We start from the raw sequence: 20,267 nt of genomic DNA on the forward strand, positions 1-20,267 counted from the left end.
TTTTATGGGAAAAGGGGGGTGATTCAAACTTTTAATAGGGGAGGGGTTAAATGATGTTTATTCACTTTTTTTTGCAGTGTTATAGCTCCCATAGGGACCTATAACACTGCACACACTGATCTTTATCATTGATCACTGGTTTCTCATAAGAAACCAGTGATCGATGATTCTGCCGCATGACTGCTCATGCCTGGATCTCAGGCACTGAGCAGTCATTTGACGATCGGACAGCGAGGAGGCAGCCCTGCCGCTGTCCTGTAAGCTGTTCGGGATGCCGCGATTTCGCCGCGGCTATCCCGAACAGCCCACTGAGCTAGCCGGCATACTTTTGGTTTCACTTTAGACGCGGCGTTGAACTCTGAACGCCGCGTCTAAAGGGTTAATAGCGCGCGGCACAGCGATCAATGTCGCGCGCTATTAGCCACGGGTCCCGGCCGTTGTTAGAGTCTGGGCCCGACCCGCTATGACCCCGCGTTATAGATCGGGAGTGGACACATGACGTTCCATTACGTCATATGTCCTTAAGGGGTTAATTATCCTCTATATTATTAATAAATAAGTAGAACAAGAGAACTTAAACCTAGTACTGAACCTTGGGGTACACCACTTATAATTGGGGGACCAATCAGGTAGGAATCATTGACCACCACTCTCTGGATATGGTCCTTAAGCGAGGCTTTCTTAACCTATAGAGGTACTCCACTGAAAAACTTTTTTTTTTTAACTAACTGGTGCCAGAACGTTAAACAGATTTGTTTCAGTACTTATCAGCTGCTGTAAGTTCTTTTCTTTTTAAGTTTCCTTTCTGTCTGACCACAGTGCTCTCTGCTGACACCTCTGTCCATTTTAGGAACTGTCCAGAGTAGGAGCAAATCCACATAGCAAACCTATCCTACTCTGTACAGTTCCTGACATGGACAGAGGTGTCAGCAGAAAGCAATCTGGTCAGACAGAAAGGAAATTCAAAAAGAAATTAACTTCCTGTGGAGCATACATCAGCTGATAAGTACTGGAAGGATTAAGATTTTTAAATGGAAGTTATTTACAAATCTGTTTCTGGCACCAGTTGATTTAGAAAAACTGTTTTCCAGTAGAGTACCCCTTTAATTTGCTCCTCAGGTGCCCATGAGGGACAGCATCAAACACAGCCAATCCTCTGTCAAGGCTTCTACTCACTTCTTCATAAAAATTATTATATTGGTTTGACAACTTCTGTCCTTAATAAAACTATTCTGGCTATGACCTTATTATATACTATAATATAATAATAATAATAATAATAATAATAATGAGGATGTATAATAATTAATTAAATAATTAATAATAATATATAATATAATTATAATTAATTACATAATAATTAATTACATAATTAATAATAATAAATAAAATATATTATATTATTATATACTATTATCACCTTAATAATCCTGTATGTAGCCCATTTCACACAATGGACTAGACTGGTCTATTTATACCCGGCGAAGGCCTAAAGCCATATTTGAAGATTGGTACCACATTTGCCTTGCACCAGTTTTTTGGTGCAATACCAGTCACCAGAAAATCTCTAAATATTATGACAAAGGGAATAGAAACAACTAAACTGCATTTTCTAAGAACTCTTGTGTGTAAACCATCTGATCTTGGAGCATACATTCACTTTATCTGATTTACCTTGGATCGTATGTACGTTTACATTTTGCCCTACACATAGACATAGCATATGCATAGCAAGGTGTGAAGCGTGTGAGCAATTTCTGTTTTGCTGTACAATGGAGCTTCAGCTAAAATGATAAAAAAATTAGCAAAAAGTCTGAGTATGAAGTACTTAAAGGGGTACTCCGGTGGAAAACTTTTTTTTAATTTTTTTAATCAACTGGTGCAAGAAAGTTAAACAAATTTGTAAATTATAGAAAAATAGAAAAAGTCTCAGCTTACCTGGGGCTTGCACGGCGGCCTCCGGACATGTAGAAAAACTGTAGAAAAGCCAGCAAGTAGAAGTAAAATGTAAGTCTTTATTCAGGATTCTTCCTTAAAAAACCTTCACGGTGGCAGACAAACAACGGACATATCAAAACTATAAAACAATGCACAAAAAGATAGGGGTCCCAAGCAAAGCTGACGCGTTTCCGATCTATTGATCCTTACTCATAGCCTATAGATCCTCAAATGAGGCACCCTTATATACCTCAGGGTGTATTCCCCATTCCCACAGGAAGGGGAGGGACAGGTCCACATCACATGTGCACGTGATTAAAACCAAAACAAAAATCATGGAACCATTACAGATAGGGTATATTTTGTTTTTGGAGTAACATGTATTAATAATGTAATATCAAATCCGTTTGACTATTTAGTCCATGGGGTTGTATGCAGTTCAAAAAATATATCCACATCATTTCTCTATTGTGGAGGGATTGAATGTGATCTCCTCCCCTTTTACCTAACTTCACCTTCTCAATGCCTGAGAATCTGAGGGAGGGGGTGTCTGAATTGTGGCATATTAAAAAGTGCTTAGATACATTGGAAATGCTTGGGCTTAAAGGGCCCGCAGCATGTCTAATGTGTTCTTGCATGCGCTTTTTTAAGGACCTTTTCGTGGATCCTACACACTATTTTGTATATCACAAAAGTGCTATCGCAATTTATGAAGTCATGTATAATATGGCATTTGCCGTCCACTGTGCCCTCTACTTTCTGACATTTATCGGCAAAAGAACTGTAACGGTCTGGACAGGTGACTGGAGGTGGATCCACTGGACCAGAGGAGTGATGGTGTGGGTCGTACCCGGGGAACGGAATCTAAGGAGCTACTGGTCTCAACTCCTCTGGATGCTGAGATAAGCACGGTACAAGAGGAACAGGTGGAAGCGTAGTCAGACGTATCAAAGGTCAGGGCAGGTGGCACAGGATCAGAAGCGGTAGTCACTAGCAACAGGTCTAGGCAGGCAGCACAGATTCAGAGGCGGTGGTCACGGGCAAGGGTCGGCAACAGGCAGGGAACACTTTAATAATGTGGAACGCTTTCTCTTGGCACAAGGCACGAAGATCCTGCAAGGACAGGAAGGGGCAGGAAACATTTATAGCTGACTTTGGGCAAGGCACCAATCAATGGTGCGCTGGCCCTTTAAACTTCATGAAGCCGGCGCGCGTGCGCCCTAGAGAGCGGGGCTGCACGCACTGGGGAACAGAGGAGCGACGTGGAGCCGCAGAAGGTAGGAGACAGTATCGGAATGCGGCGCTTGAGCGGGAACTTCCCGCCACGCTAACCGCATCCCCGACGGGAATAACTCTGCGCTCCCGGTCAGTGTGTCTGACCGGGACGCGCAGGGACGCTGCGGGCCGGGACAGAGGCAGTGAGCGCTCCGGTCCAGGAGCGGGGACCGGAGTGGACACTGTAAAAAGGACATACCAAACACCGCGATTTACCGCACTTGTGGAAGCCCTTTGTATTAAGCCACTGTATGGTGGTACTTGTTGTATCCACCATGCTAGAAACAAGGAGATTCGATAAAGTGAGTGCCCGTCTCGCTGCGAATCTACTTTTGAAAACCTTTTGATTGTGTAAAGGCATCTAGTAGTAAGTTTTGTGTTAGTCTTTTGTTCAGTAGTGCTGACTGCTATTTCTTTGTGTATTTTGACTACCTCAAAATTGTACCAATGAAAACAGTTAAAGGGGATATCCACCATAAGGTGACTTTAGTACAGTATCTACCTGCCAGACAGTAATGGACATGTTTTGGAAGTATCCGTGCTTGTCTTGGGTAGGAATGAGCGAATCTGACAAATCCAAATTCATCATGAATTTCAGGAAAAATTTGATTTCAAATGCGAATATCTCTGCAATTCTATAGCGCAAATCGCTTTATTAAACTCCATTTAGTGCAGTCCAGGCTCCAGGGCATCTAAAATGGTACATCCACATTTGAGGACATGAGGCAGGGAATCCTGAGAAGGTGGGAAAAAGGATAGGCGGGATGACCCTGAATCACATGCAGCATCACAAGCCAATCACCCCTGTGATGTCACAGCCCAATATAATCGGCAGCCATATTGCGGCAAGTCACTTCAGCCTTTCACTGCAAAGAGCTCGATGCCCACCAGAATGAGTACTCAAAAAATTTTAATAAATTAAATTAAATAAAAATTACAATAAAAAATCTCTTTATTCTCTTAAATTTTGACGCCATATGGTCTGCCTGTTGCCACATCCAGATGCTCTGTGGCAGTGATTCTAATAGCGATGCCTGTAATCTGCATGTCATACTGAATAACTTTTTTATTTCACTAACACATCACACTCCCTATGCGTGTTAGGACAAGGCAAAGTGTTCTATGCACCTATTGAGGCTATATGGTCTCCTCATGCGGCCTCATGCTGTGTCATTCAGCCACTATATGTTCTCCTCATGCTGCTGCCACCTCCATGCTGTGTCATTCAGCTGCTATATGTTCTCCTCATGCTGTTGCCACCTCCATTCTGTGTCATTCAGCCGCTATATGTTCTCCTCATGCTGCCGCAAACTCCAGGCTGTGTCATTCAGCCACTATTTGCTGCCGCAGACTCCAGTCTGTGTCATTCAGCCACTATATGGTCTCCTCATACTGATGCCACCTCCACGCTCTGTAATTGTGCCGCTCTGCGACAGTGATTCTAATAGTGACGCCTCTAATCTGCATGTCATACTGAATAACAGTATTATTTCACTAACCCAGCACATACCCTATGCTTACTACAGCTATGCAAAGTGTTCTACACCCCTATTGAGGCTCTCTGTAGGCTAGAAATACCAATTTTTAATAGCAATTCACCGTAAATAAATACGGACCAAACTAAATTTTTTGGGAAAATTCGGCGAATCAGCCAAATCGAATTTATCAAAAATTTGCTTAGCTCTATTGTTGGGGCTAAATAGCTGCTGCTGCTTTCTTTTTGTGTACTGGCTTTTTTGTGTTAGTTATTTCCCTCCAACTACAACTCCCAGTATCCCTTGTTTGTAAGCGTGAGAACACTTTACTCCCTCCCATTGATTTACAGGTGCAGCCCTGTGGAGAATGATCTCTATCCCACCCATCAGTTGCTCTACCCATCGGAATAAAGACAGGCTCCCTTTCAACACCTAACTAGTAATGTCTCAGGCTGCACTGCCCCTGGAAAAAGATGACTAATTTTGTATGTATAAAAATTGCAAAATCAGCCATCAAACAAAGGTAGTGTAAATTAAACTGGCACAGTTAAATAAAAAACAAAATCCCGAAATACTACATTAACCCTGCCAAAAATAAGCACCTAAACAGGTTCAACACAGGTTCATCAATTAAAAAAAAAAAAGGTTATTGGTGTCTGCATACTGTATACTGATGCAATTTATTTATTTATGTTACAACATGTAAATTTAATATCACTGTAATTATATTGTCAGGCAGAATAAATTTAACATGTTGTTTATACTGCTGAGTAAACTCCATGAAAACAAAACCCTCAAAAATGATTACATTTCATGCTGCAAATATTTTTTTATGTCTTAATACAATATATGAAAAACATTAATGATGCTATTAACCCCTTAGGGACTCAGCCTATTTTCACCTTACGGACACAGCAAATTTTAGTTTTTGCATTTTCGTTTTTTCCTCCTTTCCTTCTAAAAATCATAACACTTTAAATTTTGCACCAACAGACCTATATAAGGGCTTGTTTTCTCCGTCACCAATTGACTTTGTAATGACATTACTTATTTTACAATATAACCTAAAACTAAAAATAAATATTTGTGTGGGGTAAATAAAAAAGAAACGCCATTTTGTAAATTTTGGGGTCTCTCGTTTCTACGTAGTGCACTTTTCGGTAAAAATGACACCTTATCTTTATTCTGTAGGTGCATGTGGTTAAATAAATACCCAATTTATATAGGTTTTATTTTATTTTAATACTTAAAAAAAATTATAAACTACATGCACCAAAATCAGTATGTTTAAAATAACTTTTTTATTTTTCCAAGTACGGGGCTATATGGGGGCTAATTTTTTGTGCCGTCATCTGTAGTTTTTATAGGTACCATTTTTGTTGTGATGGCACTTTTTAATCGCTTTTTATTATTATTTTTATGGTGTATGAAGTGATCAAAAATGCACTATTTTGGACTTTGGTATTTTTTACGTGTACGCCATCGACGTGTACGCCATCGACCGTGCAGTTTAGCTAACCTTATATTTTAATAGTTTGAACATTTACGCAAGTGTCAGTACAATATATGATTATTTTTATTCTTTATTACTTTATTTTATTAAAAAAATGGGAAAAGGGGTGATTTAAACTTTTAATAGGGAAGGGGTTAAAGTACCCTTTTTTTTAGCCCCCATAGGGGGCTAAAACTTGCAATCTTCTGATTGCATGCACTGTTCAATGCTGCACAGGTATGAGCAGGAGATCGCCGATCGGACAACGGAGAGGCCGGGGAGGATCCTCCCGTCATCTGGTAAGCTGATCGGGACATCGCGATTTTGCTTTGCTGAGCTGCCGGAAATCTTTTACTTTTACTTTAGATGCCGCGATCAACTGAGATTGCGGTGTCTAAAGGGTTAATGCTGAGCATCGGCCGATCGCTGTACCCGGCATTAGCCGTGGTTCCTGGCTGCCTGTAGCAACTGGGACCCACCGGGTTTAACCTGTTTTCCACCGATGAGAATGGTTTAAACCCATCAAACTGGACCAGGGCGTACAGGTACACCCTAAATCCTTGAAGATCGGGGATGCAGGGTGTATGCTTTTCGTCCCCAAGAGGTTAAAAAATATCACTTGTCCTGCAAAAATAAAAAGTTCCTTCCAAGGAATCAATAAAAAAAAACTAAAGCACTGTCTCAAAAAAGGGCTATGATGGCAAGAGGTTAAAAGAGCAGATGCCTATTTTAAACCTTTTTAAGCCCTAACAACATAAATCTCAATGTAAAAATTACACATTCTAATGAAACAAGCTTTATTCTTTTTATTTGTTGTAAAGTAATTAAATGTTTACACCTTAAGATTTGTTTCAGTAATTGGGGTTTGTGGTTTGTGATGTGTGGCAGCTCTGACACTTATAAGAAGAATTTCGGACAACATTTTAGATTTAGTCTGTAAACCTACTTGTCCTTGAACATGAACATTAATGTTGACCATGCTCAGTGCTCAAGTAATGGAGTCCCACTTTGTTGCTGTTATTGTTGCCTACATTTTTATATAATTGTTTTTAAATATAATGTCTACTTGCTCCTATACTACTCCATTTCAAGCAATAAGAAGATATGATCAATAACCATACTATTTATTTTTCTGAAGTATTTTTATAATATATCTATTTTACAGGAACCAAAACAAGCCCTTCCTTCTATTCATGTCATACATTCAAGTACACACAGCTCTTTATGCTTCTTCTGAATTTAGAGGAAAAAGCAAACATGGCATTTATGGGGATGCTGTTGAAGAAGTAGACTGGAGTATAGGTAAGGTTATATTTATCTAGCTGTATACAACTTAGATATGAGTTATAAGATATGTAATACATTTGTTGAAAGAACATATTTGAAACATCTTTGAGAAGACATACCAAAATTGTATTGAAAATTATTATTATTTTTTAAATAGCCACTATGCATAATGTATAGCAGACTAAAACAGTTATCACTGATATACAGTTTCATGTACAGTAACTTTTTTTTTAATAATGTGTAAGCAATCGATTGGTGAAGTGGAAATAACAGACTTCATAATATTATGTTATTTTTGGCAGAAATTAATAAAAATTATTTACTATAACCTCTGACCTAATGGGTGTGGATCCGCTGTGCCCCTTACCAGAGTGGTCCGAGTTAAAAGGTAGCTGGCCTGGCAGGCCAAAACTCCCTGGTGCCAGGGACCTAGGATACAGGCAGCGGGGGAAAGCTTATGCTGTGGATGGTATAGCGCAAAGCTGACTTTGTGTTACTAGCAGAGCCGAATAACTCTGAGGCAGAAATTGGCGTTTAGGTAGCTCAGTATACAAAGGTATGGTCGACAATCCAGGTCATGCACTGGAGAATAAGGAAGGTACAAGCAGGATGAGACAGGCAGAGTTGGGTAATTTGCTTGTGTTAAACACAGGTACTCAAGACAGTAACAGATCAGACATCTTTGCTGTAGAGAAACTACACAGTTGTTCAGGCGCAACAGGAAGGGAGGAGTGTTCTCATATAGTTGTTGTCTAGGCAGGAATAAAGGATGCGCGCAGACCCTTAAAAAAACAGCCTGTATACGAGTGTGTACTCCCTATTGGGTGTGCCAAAATCTGTCTTAGCCTAAGACAGTAAAGATGATGATATTCAGAGTCTGCAGCGGGGAGGAAGATCCAAGTGTGCAGCTAATCTAGAGTAATCAGCTGAACACGCTGCAAGCCAGCGGTTACAAACTGCCGGCATTACATAACCTTTGTATTTATTATTTTATATTTTCTTCATTATTTTCTTCATTATTTTGTGTAAACCCTTCCTTGCTCTGCTGATGCAGTTTTAATTATTACTGCTCTCATACCTCCTTGTCAAACCAGTGCATCTGTAACCCCTTCTCCATCACATGGCAACTATAATAGTGTACTGTGTAAAGCATCAGTCCAGTACAATGCCAGCCTGTTCAGTGCAGTTTTACCAGTACTATGTCATAGCAATGCAGGGAGGGGTAGGTGCTGTGATTTGAGAGCCAACTATGGAAGGAATTCCTGTTTGTGTATTACTGTCAAACAGCCCAGCTGTGGTGCATCCCCCTGAAATAGAGAGAAGTAGAAATAGTTCTGTACCCGGGAGGTAAGTAAAATTACCTTTTTATCACTCTGAAGGGTTAATCCAACCAAAATATCTTTTCAATTGACAGGTAAGAGTTAACCACTTAAGTACTCTGTGCGTACCTGTACGCCCTGAGTCCACTCCCGTTCTATAACATGGGGACAGTGTTGCCCTGCATCATAGCGGGTCGGGACCCGTGGCTATTAACCCTTTAGACTCAAAGTTGATCGCCACGTCTAAAGTGAAAGTAAACTACTGCCAGTTAGCTCAGTGGACTGTTCAGGACCACCACTGCGAAGTTGTGGCGTCCCGAACAGCTGAAGGACACCAAGAGGATCCCTACCTGCCTCCTGCCTGTCAGATCGTCGAATGACTGCTCAGGCCTGAGATCCAGGCATTAGAAGTCAGGTGGCAGAATCATTGATCTATGGTATCCTATGGGATAACAATGATCAATGTAAAAGATCAGTGTGTGCAGTGTTATAGTCCCCTATGGGGGCTGAAAAATTCCCCCCAAAAAATGGGAAACAAAGTCAAAAAAATCATTTAACCCCTTCCCTAACAAAAGTTTGAATCACCCTCCTTTCATTTAAAAAAAAACAGTGTAAATATAAATAAAAATAAACATATGTGGTATTGCCGTTTGTGGAAATGTCCAAATTATAAAAATATATCGTTAATTAAACTGCCCAGTCAATGGTGTATGCACAAAAAAGAAACAAAGTGCAAAATAGTGTATTTTTGGTCACTTTTTATATCATGAAAAAATGTATAAAAAGCGATTAAAAAGTCACATCAATACAAATATGCTACTGCTAAAAACTTCATATCACTACACAAAAAAATGAGCCCTCATACCGCTCCATACGTGGATTTTTTTTTTTAGAGGGGTCAGAAGATGACAATTTTAAACATTTTAATTTTCGTGCATGTAGTTTTGATTTTTTCCAGAAGTACAACAAAATCAAACCTAAATAAGTAGGGTATCATTTTAATTGTATGGACCTACAGGATAAAGTGAAGGTGTCATTTTTACCGAAAAATGTACTGCATAGAAACGGAAGCCCCCACAATTTTGAAAATGTTTTTTTTTCTTCAGTTTTGTCGCACAATTATTTTTTTTCCCATTTCGCTGTAGATTTTTGGGTAAAATTACTGATGTCAATACAATGAAGAATTGAGTCCTTAATGTAAAACGTCAGATTGCTCCCCCGCACTAACCAGTGGTACTAGCTGGTAGTGTGGGGGACGCTGATCAGTTTGATGCTTACCGTGCCCGGATCCGCCACGGCCGGGGAGCAAGCTGACAGTTTTCCTCTAAGTAGTTAAGGATGCCCATACAAATGAGAGTGCAGTCTGCCCATAGATATTTATCCTCAAGTTTATTCTTGGTTCATTTGAAATTCTACAGATTCACTACCTCTTTCTGACCATGGTAAATATCTGGGCACAGATGGGTTGCTCCTATACACATCAAAGTTTGATGAATGAAATAAACATTTTTTTATAGATCCAGTCAGGCTATGCTGTGCTTGCTGGGGGCAGAATTAACATATGTGCAGACATGCAGTTTTCAGGGATTAGTCCACTACATGGGCATGTACTGTCGGATTAGAGATCAGTGACTGTTTGCTGGTTACATACTGCCTACTTCTAGATGTACAGTGGGGATCAAAAGTTTGGGCACCCCAGGTAAAAATTTGTATTAATGTGCATAAAGAAGCCAAGGAAAGATGGAAAAATCTCCAAAAGGCGTCACATTACAGATTACACATTCTTATAATATGTCAACAAAAGTTAGATTTTATTTCCATCATGTACACTTTCAACATAACAGAAAACAAAAAAATGGCATCTTATACAGCCCCCTTTGGCAAGTATCACAGCTTGTAAACGCTTTTTGTAGCCAGCCAAGAGTCTTTCAATTCTTGTTTGAGGTATCTTTGCCAATTCTTCCTTACAAAAGTCTTCCAGTTCTGTGAGATTTCTGGGCTGTCTGTCACGCACTGCTCTTTTAAGGTCTATCCATAGATTTTCAATTATATTGAGGTCAGGAGATTGTGAAGGCCATGGCAATCTCACAGAACTTGATGTAATCCCCCATGGATTTCGAGGTGTGTTTAGGATCATTATCCATTTGTAGAAGCCATCCTCTCTTTAACTTCAGCTTTTTCACAGATGGCATCAAGTTAGCATCCAAAATTTGCTGAAATTGTATTGAATGTCTGTTGGGTGGTGAACGACAGAAGGGGCAAGGAGGGTGGGGGTGGAGGCCAAGACCAGGGAAGTCCAGCCAAAGAGAGGGGTGAGACATTGTGTTCAATACACACCCAAAGTTTGGAAGCTGAATTATGTAGGATATTCATCAGACAGCCATGCATGGCCACCATATAATATAGGCGATAGTCAGGTAGGTCAACACCCCCAGCCTCCTTTGGGCAAATAAGTGTCTCTCGCCGAATCCGAGGGCGACCCGACGCCCAAACGAAAGAACAGAAGGGGGCAGAAGGGAGGCTATACAGGGTGGCATAATAATCATGGAACACATTGGCAATAGCAGGAGTAGTGTGTGCTACTAAGCCATAGGGGGTTTTAAAACACGGGATATGAGATCTCGTCAAATGTTCCCTAAGCGCCCTGGCCAACATTAACCCACTCTTGTCACCAAATTCATAGAATTTGCTAAGGCATAATTGAAGTACACGCTTAGAGGAGGCATCGAGTAAATGCTGAGCCTCCTGGCGTGCTAAGAGAAGTTCCCCCAGGGTCGAGGCAGAGAGTGCACGCTTGTGGGCCAGTTCTCAGAAACCCGCTGTAGCGCATGGCACAGAGTATGTGATTTTTCCTTTTTAAGGCGAGTGCCATGCTTGATAAAAACGCAGCACAAAACACATTTAGCGGCCTGCCACTTCAGCATGGAGGAAGTGGAATCCTGGGAATGATCTATGAGAGAATTAGAGATCGTTCATTCCATATCCGCCGAAAACAGTGTCAAGCAGGAGGGATTCATTCAGATGCCAGGTCCACTCCCCCTTAGTGAGGAAGGGCAGACGCAGAGTGCAGGTCACCGGTGCATGATCTGACCATAAAATGCTGCCAATAGATGTGGAAACTAGCCAGGGAAGAGCATTATGTTGCAGTAAGACATAATTAATTCTACTATAGGAGCCATGAGGGGCAGAGTAGAAACTATAATCCCTGTCGGATGGGTGGAGAATCTGCCAGGCATCACAAAGCTGTAGCAAAGAGAAAGCTCTCTTCAGCCGCTTAATGGCAGAATAGGAGACAGAGGAGCGGCCCCGTAGAATTGTCCAGAGTGGGATCTATGGTAAGATTAAGGTTTCCATAAAATATGACAGTACCCCGGAGCAGTGGAAGGGCAGTATGAACAAAGTCTAGCAGGAATGGGATCTGATGATATTTAGGACCGTGAATTCATGTTACCCTATGGATAAAGAAAGAACGATATAGCGTGTGTCTAGGGCATTCGTCCAGTTCAGGACCTGATGAGGGAGAAATTTATGAATAGAGATCACCACCCCACAGTACCTGGACAGAGGATTGTCAGCACAGAACCACAAGGTGTAGTGTGGGTGTTTAAGAGAGGGTGTATGGCCTACCTTGAAATGGGTCTCTTGAAAACATACCAGATGGGCTGGTTGTCTGTGGCAGTGGTGTAGAATTTGATCTCGCTTTTCAGAGGTGTTCAGTCACTTGGCATTAAAGGAGATAATCTTAAGATCCGCCATGAGCAACTCAGAGGAACGGGGAAGAAAAAGGGAAAATTAGTACAAAAGAATGGAATGCAAGGGTGAGGAACTGAAGACCAGACACGAAAACAGAGGGGCGTGAAAAAGAAAAAGGGGGAGAGAGGAGGGGGGAAAGGGAAGGAGCGTAAAGAACAACAAAAGATACTGACACACAACAGACAGTGGAAAACAGAAGGAGAGAATGGAAGGGGGAACCACTACACATGGACGACAAACACAAGCTGGAAAGAAGACCAAAGAGAAAGGAGAGAAAAAAATCAATCAATCAATTAATCAAAACAAGCAGTAGACAAAGAAAAGGAAGACTACTGCTGCAAAGACTAACAACCAATGAAAAAGCCTAAGAAGGGGAAAAGACCCAAGGATTGGGGGGTAGAGGTAGTCAGGCGGCGAGAAAACCAGAACACACAGCAGTGCCGGAAATACAAGAGTCACTGAAAAGAGGTAAAGTGGTGCAAAGAGGACAAAGGAGAAGAGCAAAGTGAATGGGAGAGGAAGAGGACACATAGTGAGACAGAAGGCAAGGGGAAGTATGCATCTAAAAGGCAAGTCAAAAAATGCAGCCAGCATGAATCATAAATTGTTAACGAAAACCTGGGAAAAATGGCAAACAAGTAGACGTCTTCAAGAGGGGCAGTCAGGCCGGGGGCTGAGTAGCCCCACGAAGTAGCCCCACGAGGGGTGTCAGCTGCCGAGGTCAGCCGCGTAGGGCGGGGCAGTGAAGCTGTTCGCGGTCCACAAGAACGAGAGTCCCTTGGGAGGCCAGGACAAGGGGCCTTTGTAGGGGAGGAAAGTGAAGTTTAAACGGCGTCGACTGCAACAGTGGCCATTCTGGAAGCACCATGTCAGGTAAGTCCAGGGCATGGAGGAAGCCCGGGAGGTCATCCGGAGAGTGCAGGGACAACACACGCACTTTGTTGTGGACCGTGAGAGAAGAGGAGAACCCCCAGCGGTACGGAATGTCTTTCCCGGAGGACCTGCAGGAGCTCGTTAGGCCAGGGTTTGGCAGGATAAATCTGGATGCAGTTGAATAGGAACTTCCTTATAGGTGATCTGTCAACGTCGTCTCGCACTTTGCAGAATGTCCTCCTTAAGGGCACAAAAATTTATCTGGCAGATGACATCTCTAGGATTGCGGTCATCAGCACTAGGAGGGCGCAGCGCCCTATGAGCTCTGTCTGTCTCTATATGCGCATCAGAAGGACGGTTCAGAAGATCATTGAAGATAGAAGACAGAGCCTCCCACAGCTCCCTTGGAGACACTGCCTCAGGCAGACCACGGATTCTGACATTGTTTCTGCGACTCCGATTTTCAATGTCACCTAGATGTTGCTGAACATAAAACAGTTGGTCCGTGTGTCCGCTCACCACAGCTTGCAGGGCATGAAGTGAGGACAAGGTAGAGTCCTGAGTCGCCTCCACAGCATCCACTCTGGCAGGTACGGAAGAGAGTTCTGTGTAAAGTTGCACAAATTCTTGCTTACATTTGTCCACAACTTGCCAAGCTAGATTAGAGATATCAACTTTGGTGGGAAGGGAGAAGACAAGGAATTGTAGGTCAGCCAAGGTAATGGGAGCGGAGGCCGCTACAGCTGGAGGCACAGCCTGATCACAACTCAAAGAAAAGTGGCATAAATCCACAGCATGAGACCCCAGTCCTGAGGTTTGTGGTTGTGAGTGGAGCAGCGGTATAGAAGCTGCAGGCTGGATCTAGGGGTACATGAGTGAGCAGATGGCATGTAGGGGACGAGGGTGATTGCACCAGACAGGGATATACTGAGGCTGGAGGGGAGGCAGCCAGGGCAGACCCAGTCAGAGTCATCATAGAAGGAGTCTCAAAGGGGGGCCAGCAGGGAGGTGGGGATGGGCCCAGTGTAGGCTGCAGGTGATGCACCAAGGGGGTTAATAAGTTGTCCCCGTCAGGAGATCCAGTGGAGAGGGTCCCTTTGTAAGGAAGACTGCAGGAGGCTGCACACAGCTCTCACTCACCAGGCCCGGCGCAGCAAGAGAGTCCGGAGCACTCACCGGCAGAGAGGGAGCGGCAGCAATGAGGCGCCGCTGTGCGCCGCCATTTTGTGCAGAGGGAGAGCCGGAGAGGATGAGGCCAAGCACAGGAGACGGAAGGGACTGCTCCCCAGGAGAGGTGACCGGAGGACTGCAGGAGAGCACCGAAGATGAGCGGTGAAGTCCCGGAGAGCGGGTACACTGATCCTCAGGCTGAGTCCGGAGCCTGGTGCACTGAGGAGAGGTGGTGAGTGCACAAGGCTGTCCATCCAAGATGGCGTGGGGTACGGAGCGGGCAGCTGGGTCCCCGTGCGGGATTGCTGGGACCTCGTAAAATAAGCTTCCAGGTCCATCAAAGGTGATGGGGGGAAAGTAGCAGGTTTCCCCTTCTTGTTTCTGGTCCTATTCCCCATAATGACAGCACCAAGAGGCTGAAAAGGCAAGTGGCAGGCAGGAGTTCTGTGCACACACGTCTTCACACCACCATGGCTAGACACCCCCCCTGGCACTAGCTTGCTTTAAGAACTAAGAACACCCTTCAGTGTGTTTTCCTATTCTATAGCTCTTACACTTTATTAAAAATTTCACTCAATTTCTCTTCTTCAGTTTTTCTTACATACTGTATAGTTCTGGCTAGTGTGTCACATTCAGAATGCAGTCCTTCAGGAGAGCTGTCCTAATGAATCTGTTTACAGCCTTAAAGCAGTACTCCAGTGGAAATTTTTTTTTATTTTATTCAACTGGTGCCAGAAAGTTAAACAGATTTGTAAATTACTTATATTTAAAAAAACGTAATCCTTCCAGTACTTATCAGCTGCTTTATACTACAGAGAAAGTTCTTTTATATTTGAATTTCTTTTCTGTCTGACCACAGTGCTCTCTGCTGACACCTCTATCTGGAACTGTCCAGAGCAAGAGAGGTTTTCTATGGGGATTTGTTCCCGCTCTGGACAGTTCCGGACATGGACAGAGTTGTCAGCCGAGAACACTGTGGACAGACTGGAAAGAACTTCCCCTGTAGTACACAGCAGCTGATAAGTACTGCAAGGATTAAGATTTTTAAATAGAAGTAAATTACACATCTGTTTAACTTTCTGGCACCAGTTGATAAAAAAAAAGGGTTTTCCACTGGAGCACCCCTTTAAAATCTTTTCTCTTAAACAACCTTCAGGGTTTACGTGGAGCGCATCTGAAGCATATAACACACTGCAAATATGCCGATGGCAGTCACATGAGCGAGTTACCTGCTTGTGGCTGTGGATTTCCTGCTGAGCATCAGCTACGAGCATGCACTCTTTCAACAGAGGGCAATCTGCTGGTACGAACGGACATACAGAGTTATGCGGCTCCTGCTCACACTTGTGACTGCTGTCATCGCATTCGCAGTGTGCAATAAGCTGCAGATGTCCTCCGCCTGATCCTACCCTTAAACTGATTTATGACCACATCAATTTTCCCCTTTGAGCTGAACACATCATCTTTAAAGACCATGGTGCTTTGGAAAACATTTTGCTTACTCTTATTTTGTATTTCTAAGTTTCTGTAGTCTTTAGATAATTTGAAGAAGGCATACAGTATACAGATGCAGGGACTACCTGCATGCAGGCCCATCGCCACAGGACAGGCAAACTAAGTAATTGCTTGGGGCCCTGAGTTGGCCCGGGGCCCCGAGCAGAGCCGTTGCTTGTTGTGCCGGGCCGTCCTCCTACCTCTATCCCGGTTCGGCAGCTAGCCCTGTCGGCCGGCCGGGCAAGCAGTGCGAGAGCCTGGAGCGGCCGGCAGATTAACCCCCCAGTAGGCAGGTAGTACCCCCAGATTAACCCCCTCCCCCCCAGTAGGAAGGTAGTACCCCCAGATTAACCCCCTCTTGGGGTCCTGGGAGTACTACCTGCCTACTGGGGGGAGGGGGTTAATCTGGGGGTACTATCTGCCTAATGGGGGAGGGGGATAATCTGGGGTACTACTTGCCTACTGGGGGGAGGGGATTAATCTGGGGTTACTACATAACATGCCTACTGAGGAGGAGGGGGTTAATCTGGGGGTACTACCTGCCTACTGAGGGGAGTGGGTTAATCTGGGGGTACTATCTGTCTACTGGGGGGGGTCTAATCTGGGGATACTACCTGCCTACTGGGGGGGAGGGTGTATATACCTCTATATGGTCCTGTATAGGTAAGGTGGGGAGGGGGTGGAGGGGGGTGGCCTCCATGCCTATTTTGTTTGGCGCCCCCAAATACCTTCAAACGGCCCTGCCTGCATGATTGGCAGTGCACCACACTGAATGTACGGAGAGGGGCAGAGCTACTGTTTATCACTGGTCTCCCTGTTTCTGTCCAATATTAAGTGGTGATACATTGATCTATAGCAAAGAACAGCAATGCATATGTCTGAGAGAAGCTAGGTGGGTGCAAGAGAGGTTGTGCATCAGTGTACTGCTGTACCATGATGTTACCTGATTTTGAGCTAGCCACCCTTATCATGATGGGTGCAACATCTGAACCTAGAACCACTGTGTTTTCCAGTGCTAGACCAATAATTAACATTTAGGGGAAAATTTACCAGGACCAGAATATCCTTATGCCAGTCTAATGTAAGGTGCTCCCCTTTAGCCCATGCTGGATTTATTGAGAGGTGCAGGCCACTTAATAAATGTAGCACATCTGTACTGCCTGTGCTCCAAACAGGTGTAGATTTTAGTGTCAAAAAAGAGAAATTTATTGAAAAGCACCACTACATGGTCTCCTCATGCTGCCTCCAACTCCAGGCTGTGTCATTCATCCACTATATGTTCTTCTCATGCTCCCCCCACCTCCACGCTGTGTCATTCAGCCACTATATGGTCTCCTCTAACTGCCGCCACCTTCACGCTGTGTTATTCAGCCACTATATGTTCTCCTCATGCTGCCACCACCTCCACACTTTGTCATTCAGCCACTATGTGGTCTCCTCATACTGCCACCAACTCAATGCTGTGTCATTCAGCCACTATATGGTGTCATCATGCTTTTGGGACATTACCTAAAAAATGTTATCGTAGCACTAGCTGCAAAAGATCTTCAATAAAAATTTGAGAATGTATCTTTTAATCTTTGGAATTGTGAGGCTCTATGGTCTCCTCATGCAGCTGCCACCTCCAGGCTGTGTCATTATGCCACCATATGGTCTCCTTATGGTCTTGGCACCTTAGATTAAACTCTGATTAACTCTCGGAATTGCCATTGGCACAGACAGGACCGCTAGCTTGAGTCTATCATAATGCTTTCTCCATTCTATCCAAGAGGACCACATCCAATTGCAGTCTACTAGAGCGAAGTGCCTGGTACAAAAACGGATCAGGGTTAAGTTGATGGGCTGTCAACAGCCTAGCCAGCGGAAATTCCAACATTGATTGCGCCTTCGTCCTATACCGCTTGAGACGTGAGGCAAGGGCAATATGTTTCCCCCTAATAAAGGCCTTGTGGGCCATTCAGACCCAACCTGGAAAAGCGTTCAGAGTTTCATTAGCAACAAAGAAGGAAGAGCTGCAGATAGGAGAACGCCACGAGCGCTCCGGGGAGGAGCAGGGACCCGGAGCACTCGGCGTAACAGTAGCGCCATGTAAAAGGGGTATTGCAATGGACCCCAAAGTTAAAATGAGCAAAAGCCAGATAGTGATCGGACCACACACAGGTGATGTGAAGGGCGTAGAGTAGGGGAGTAAGAGATGAGGTATTGGTAAGTATCCAGTCAATTCTAGTGTAAAGTTTATAGGAAGAAGAAGAAAAGGTGTAACCCCTCTGAGCCAAATTATGTTCCCTCCAAGTATCTGCGAGATCAGAATCAGAGAGAGTTCCCAGGAGAAGTTTCTGCTGTGCACCATGGCTGCGGAAAGCCGTCGTGTGGGATCGATCTAGGACACCATTCTGCACCATGTTAAAGTCGCCTCTCCACACAAAGTGATCATAGGAGAGGGACTGCAATTTAGTGCCGACAGCAACAAAATGAGTGAGAGGATCATAATTTGGGGCGTAGGTGTTTACAATGCACAGCCGAGACTCTAGATAGAGACCCTCCAAGATTAGATAGCGACTCTCCGGGTCAGAGTGGGAATGAAGCAAAGTAAAAGGGAAAGAGTTGTTGAGGAGGACAACCACCCTACGGGATTTAGAGGTAAAAGAGGAGAATTAAAAACTAGAAAAATGAAAGTGAAGGAATTTAGGATAGGAGGAAGGAGTAAAATGTGATTCTTGTAGACATATAATGTCAGGATTATGCTTCAAATAGTCTAGAAAGGCCTTCTTCCGTTTGCTTGGGGAGTTAAAGCCCCGGACATTATGTGAGACTATGCGACACATAGGAAAACCAATAGAGAGGGGCTTAGAAAAGCAAAATAGCACTAGGTGGATAGAGACACATAGCATGACAGAAAGGTGACAGAAGGGAGCAGACAGAAAGGTGACACTGAAGCAGGAAGGGGAGAAGAGGAGAAGGTGATGGAGGGCAACATGGTAATCCAACCTGCCAGGGCACCTCCAACGGAAGGCGAAGGAGAAGAACGGCAAGAGAAAACTAGATACAACCATACATACAGTATATATCTGCAATGAGTATACTGGAAAAAAAAATAACAGGAGAGCAAGCCCCCAGTAAAGAAAACTAAAATAAAAAGAAAAACCCAGCATAGAGTAACAGTAGGAGCTGGGGTTAATAGCAGTGACCATGAAAAAAAAGGGCACTGCTCAAACAGGATCCTGGCCTAGAAAAGGCAGTCAAAAAAGTTGAAAAAAAAAGGATCTTAACAGTCAGCAAGAAGATTAACAGGAACCAGTCCAGGCAGGGACCATGTCATATGAGAGGAGAGTCCACACGTTGCCAGTGTCTCTTGAGCCTGGGAGGACAAGTGTTACGCCTAGCGCTCCGGGTCCCCGCTCCTCCCCGGAGCGCTCACGGCGTCTTTCTCCCTGCAGCTCCCCGGTCAGTCCCGCTGACCGGGAGCGCTGCACTGTCATGGCCGTTGGGGATGCGATTCGCACAGCGGGACGCGCCCGCTCGCGAATCGCATCCCAGGTCACTTACCCGTTCCCGTCCCCTGCTGTCATGTGCTGGCGCGCGCGGCTCCGCTCTCTAGGGCGCGCGCGCGCCAGCTCCCTGAGACTTAAAGGGCCAGTGCACCAATGATTGGTGCCTGGCCCAATCAGCTTAATTGGCTTCCACCTGGTCCCTGACTATATCTAACCTCCTCCCATGCACTCCCTTGCCGGATCTTGTTGCCATTGTGCCAGTGAAAGCGTTTCCTTGTGTGTTCCTAGCCTGTGTTCCAGACCTCCTGCCGTTGCCCCCGACTACGATCCTTGCTGCCTGCCCTGACCTTCTGCTACGTCCGACCTTGCTTCTGTCTACTCCCTTGTACCGCGCCTATCATCAGCAGTCAGAGAGGTGAGCCGTTGCTAGTGGATACGACCTGGTCACTACCGCCGCAGCAAGACCATCCCGCTTTGCGGCGGGCTCTGGTGAAAACCAGTAGTGACTTAGAACCGGTCCACTAGCGCGGTCCTCGCCAATCCCTCTCTGGCACAGAGGATCCACTACCTGCCAGCCGGCATCGTGACAGTAGATCCGGCCATGGATCCCGCTGAGGTCCCTCTGCCTTATATCTCTGATATCACCACGGTGGTCGCCCAGCAATCCCGACAGATCGCCCATCTAACCCACCAGCTGTCG

General features: G+C 44.4%; 1 protein-coding gene across 5 annotated transcripts in view; it reads left to right on the forward strand.

The window, feature by feature from the left end:
* The window catches only part of STS (steroid sulfatase), a 254,228-nt gene that overhangs the window by 126,828 nt on the left and 107,133 nt on the right, over positions 1–20,267 (forward strand). For all 5 annotated transcript variants that reach the window (XM_056558853.1, XM_056558856.1, XM_056558855.1 and 2 more), the window contains one exon: positions 7,346–7,482. In XM_056558853.1, coding sequence (XP_056414828.1) covers positions 7,346–7,482 — 137 coding nt within the window. The remainder of the gene's footprint in view (positions 1–7,345; positions 7,483–20,267) is intronic.

Source organism: Hyla sarda, chromosome 2 (assembly GCF_029499605.1).
Source record: "Hyla sarda isolate aHylSar1 chromosome 2, aHylSar1.hap1, whole genome shotgun sequence".
NCBI classification, from domain to species: domain Eukaryota; kingdom Metazoa; phylum Chordata; class Amphibia; order Anura; family Hylidae; genus Hyla; species Hyla sarda.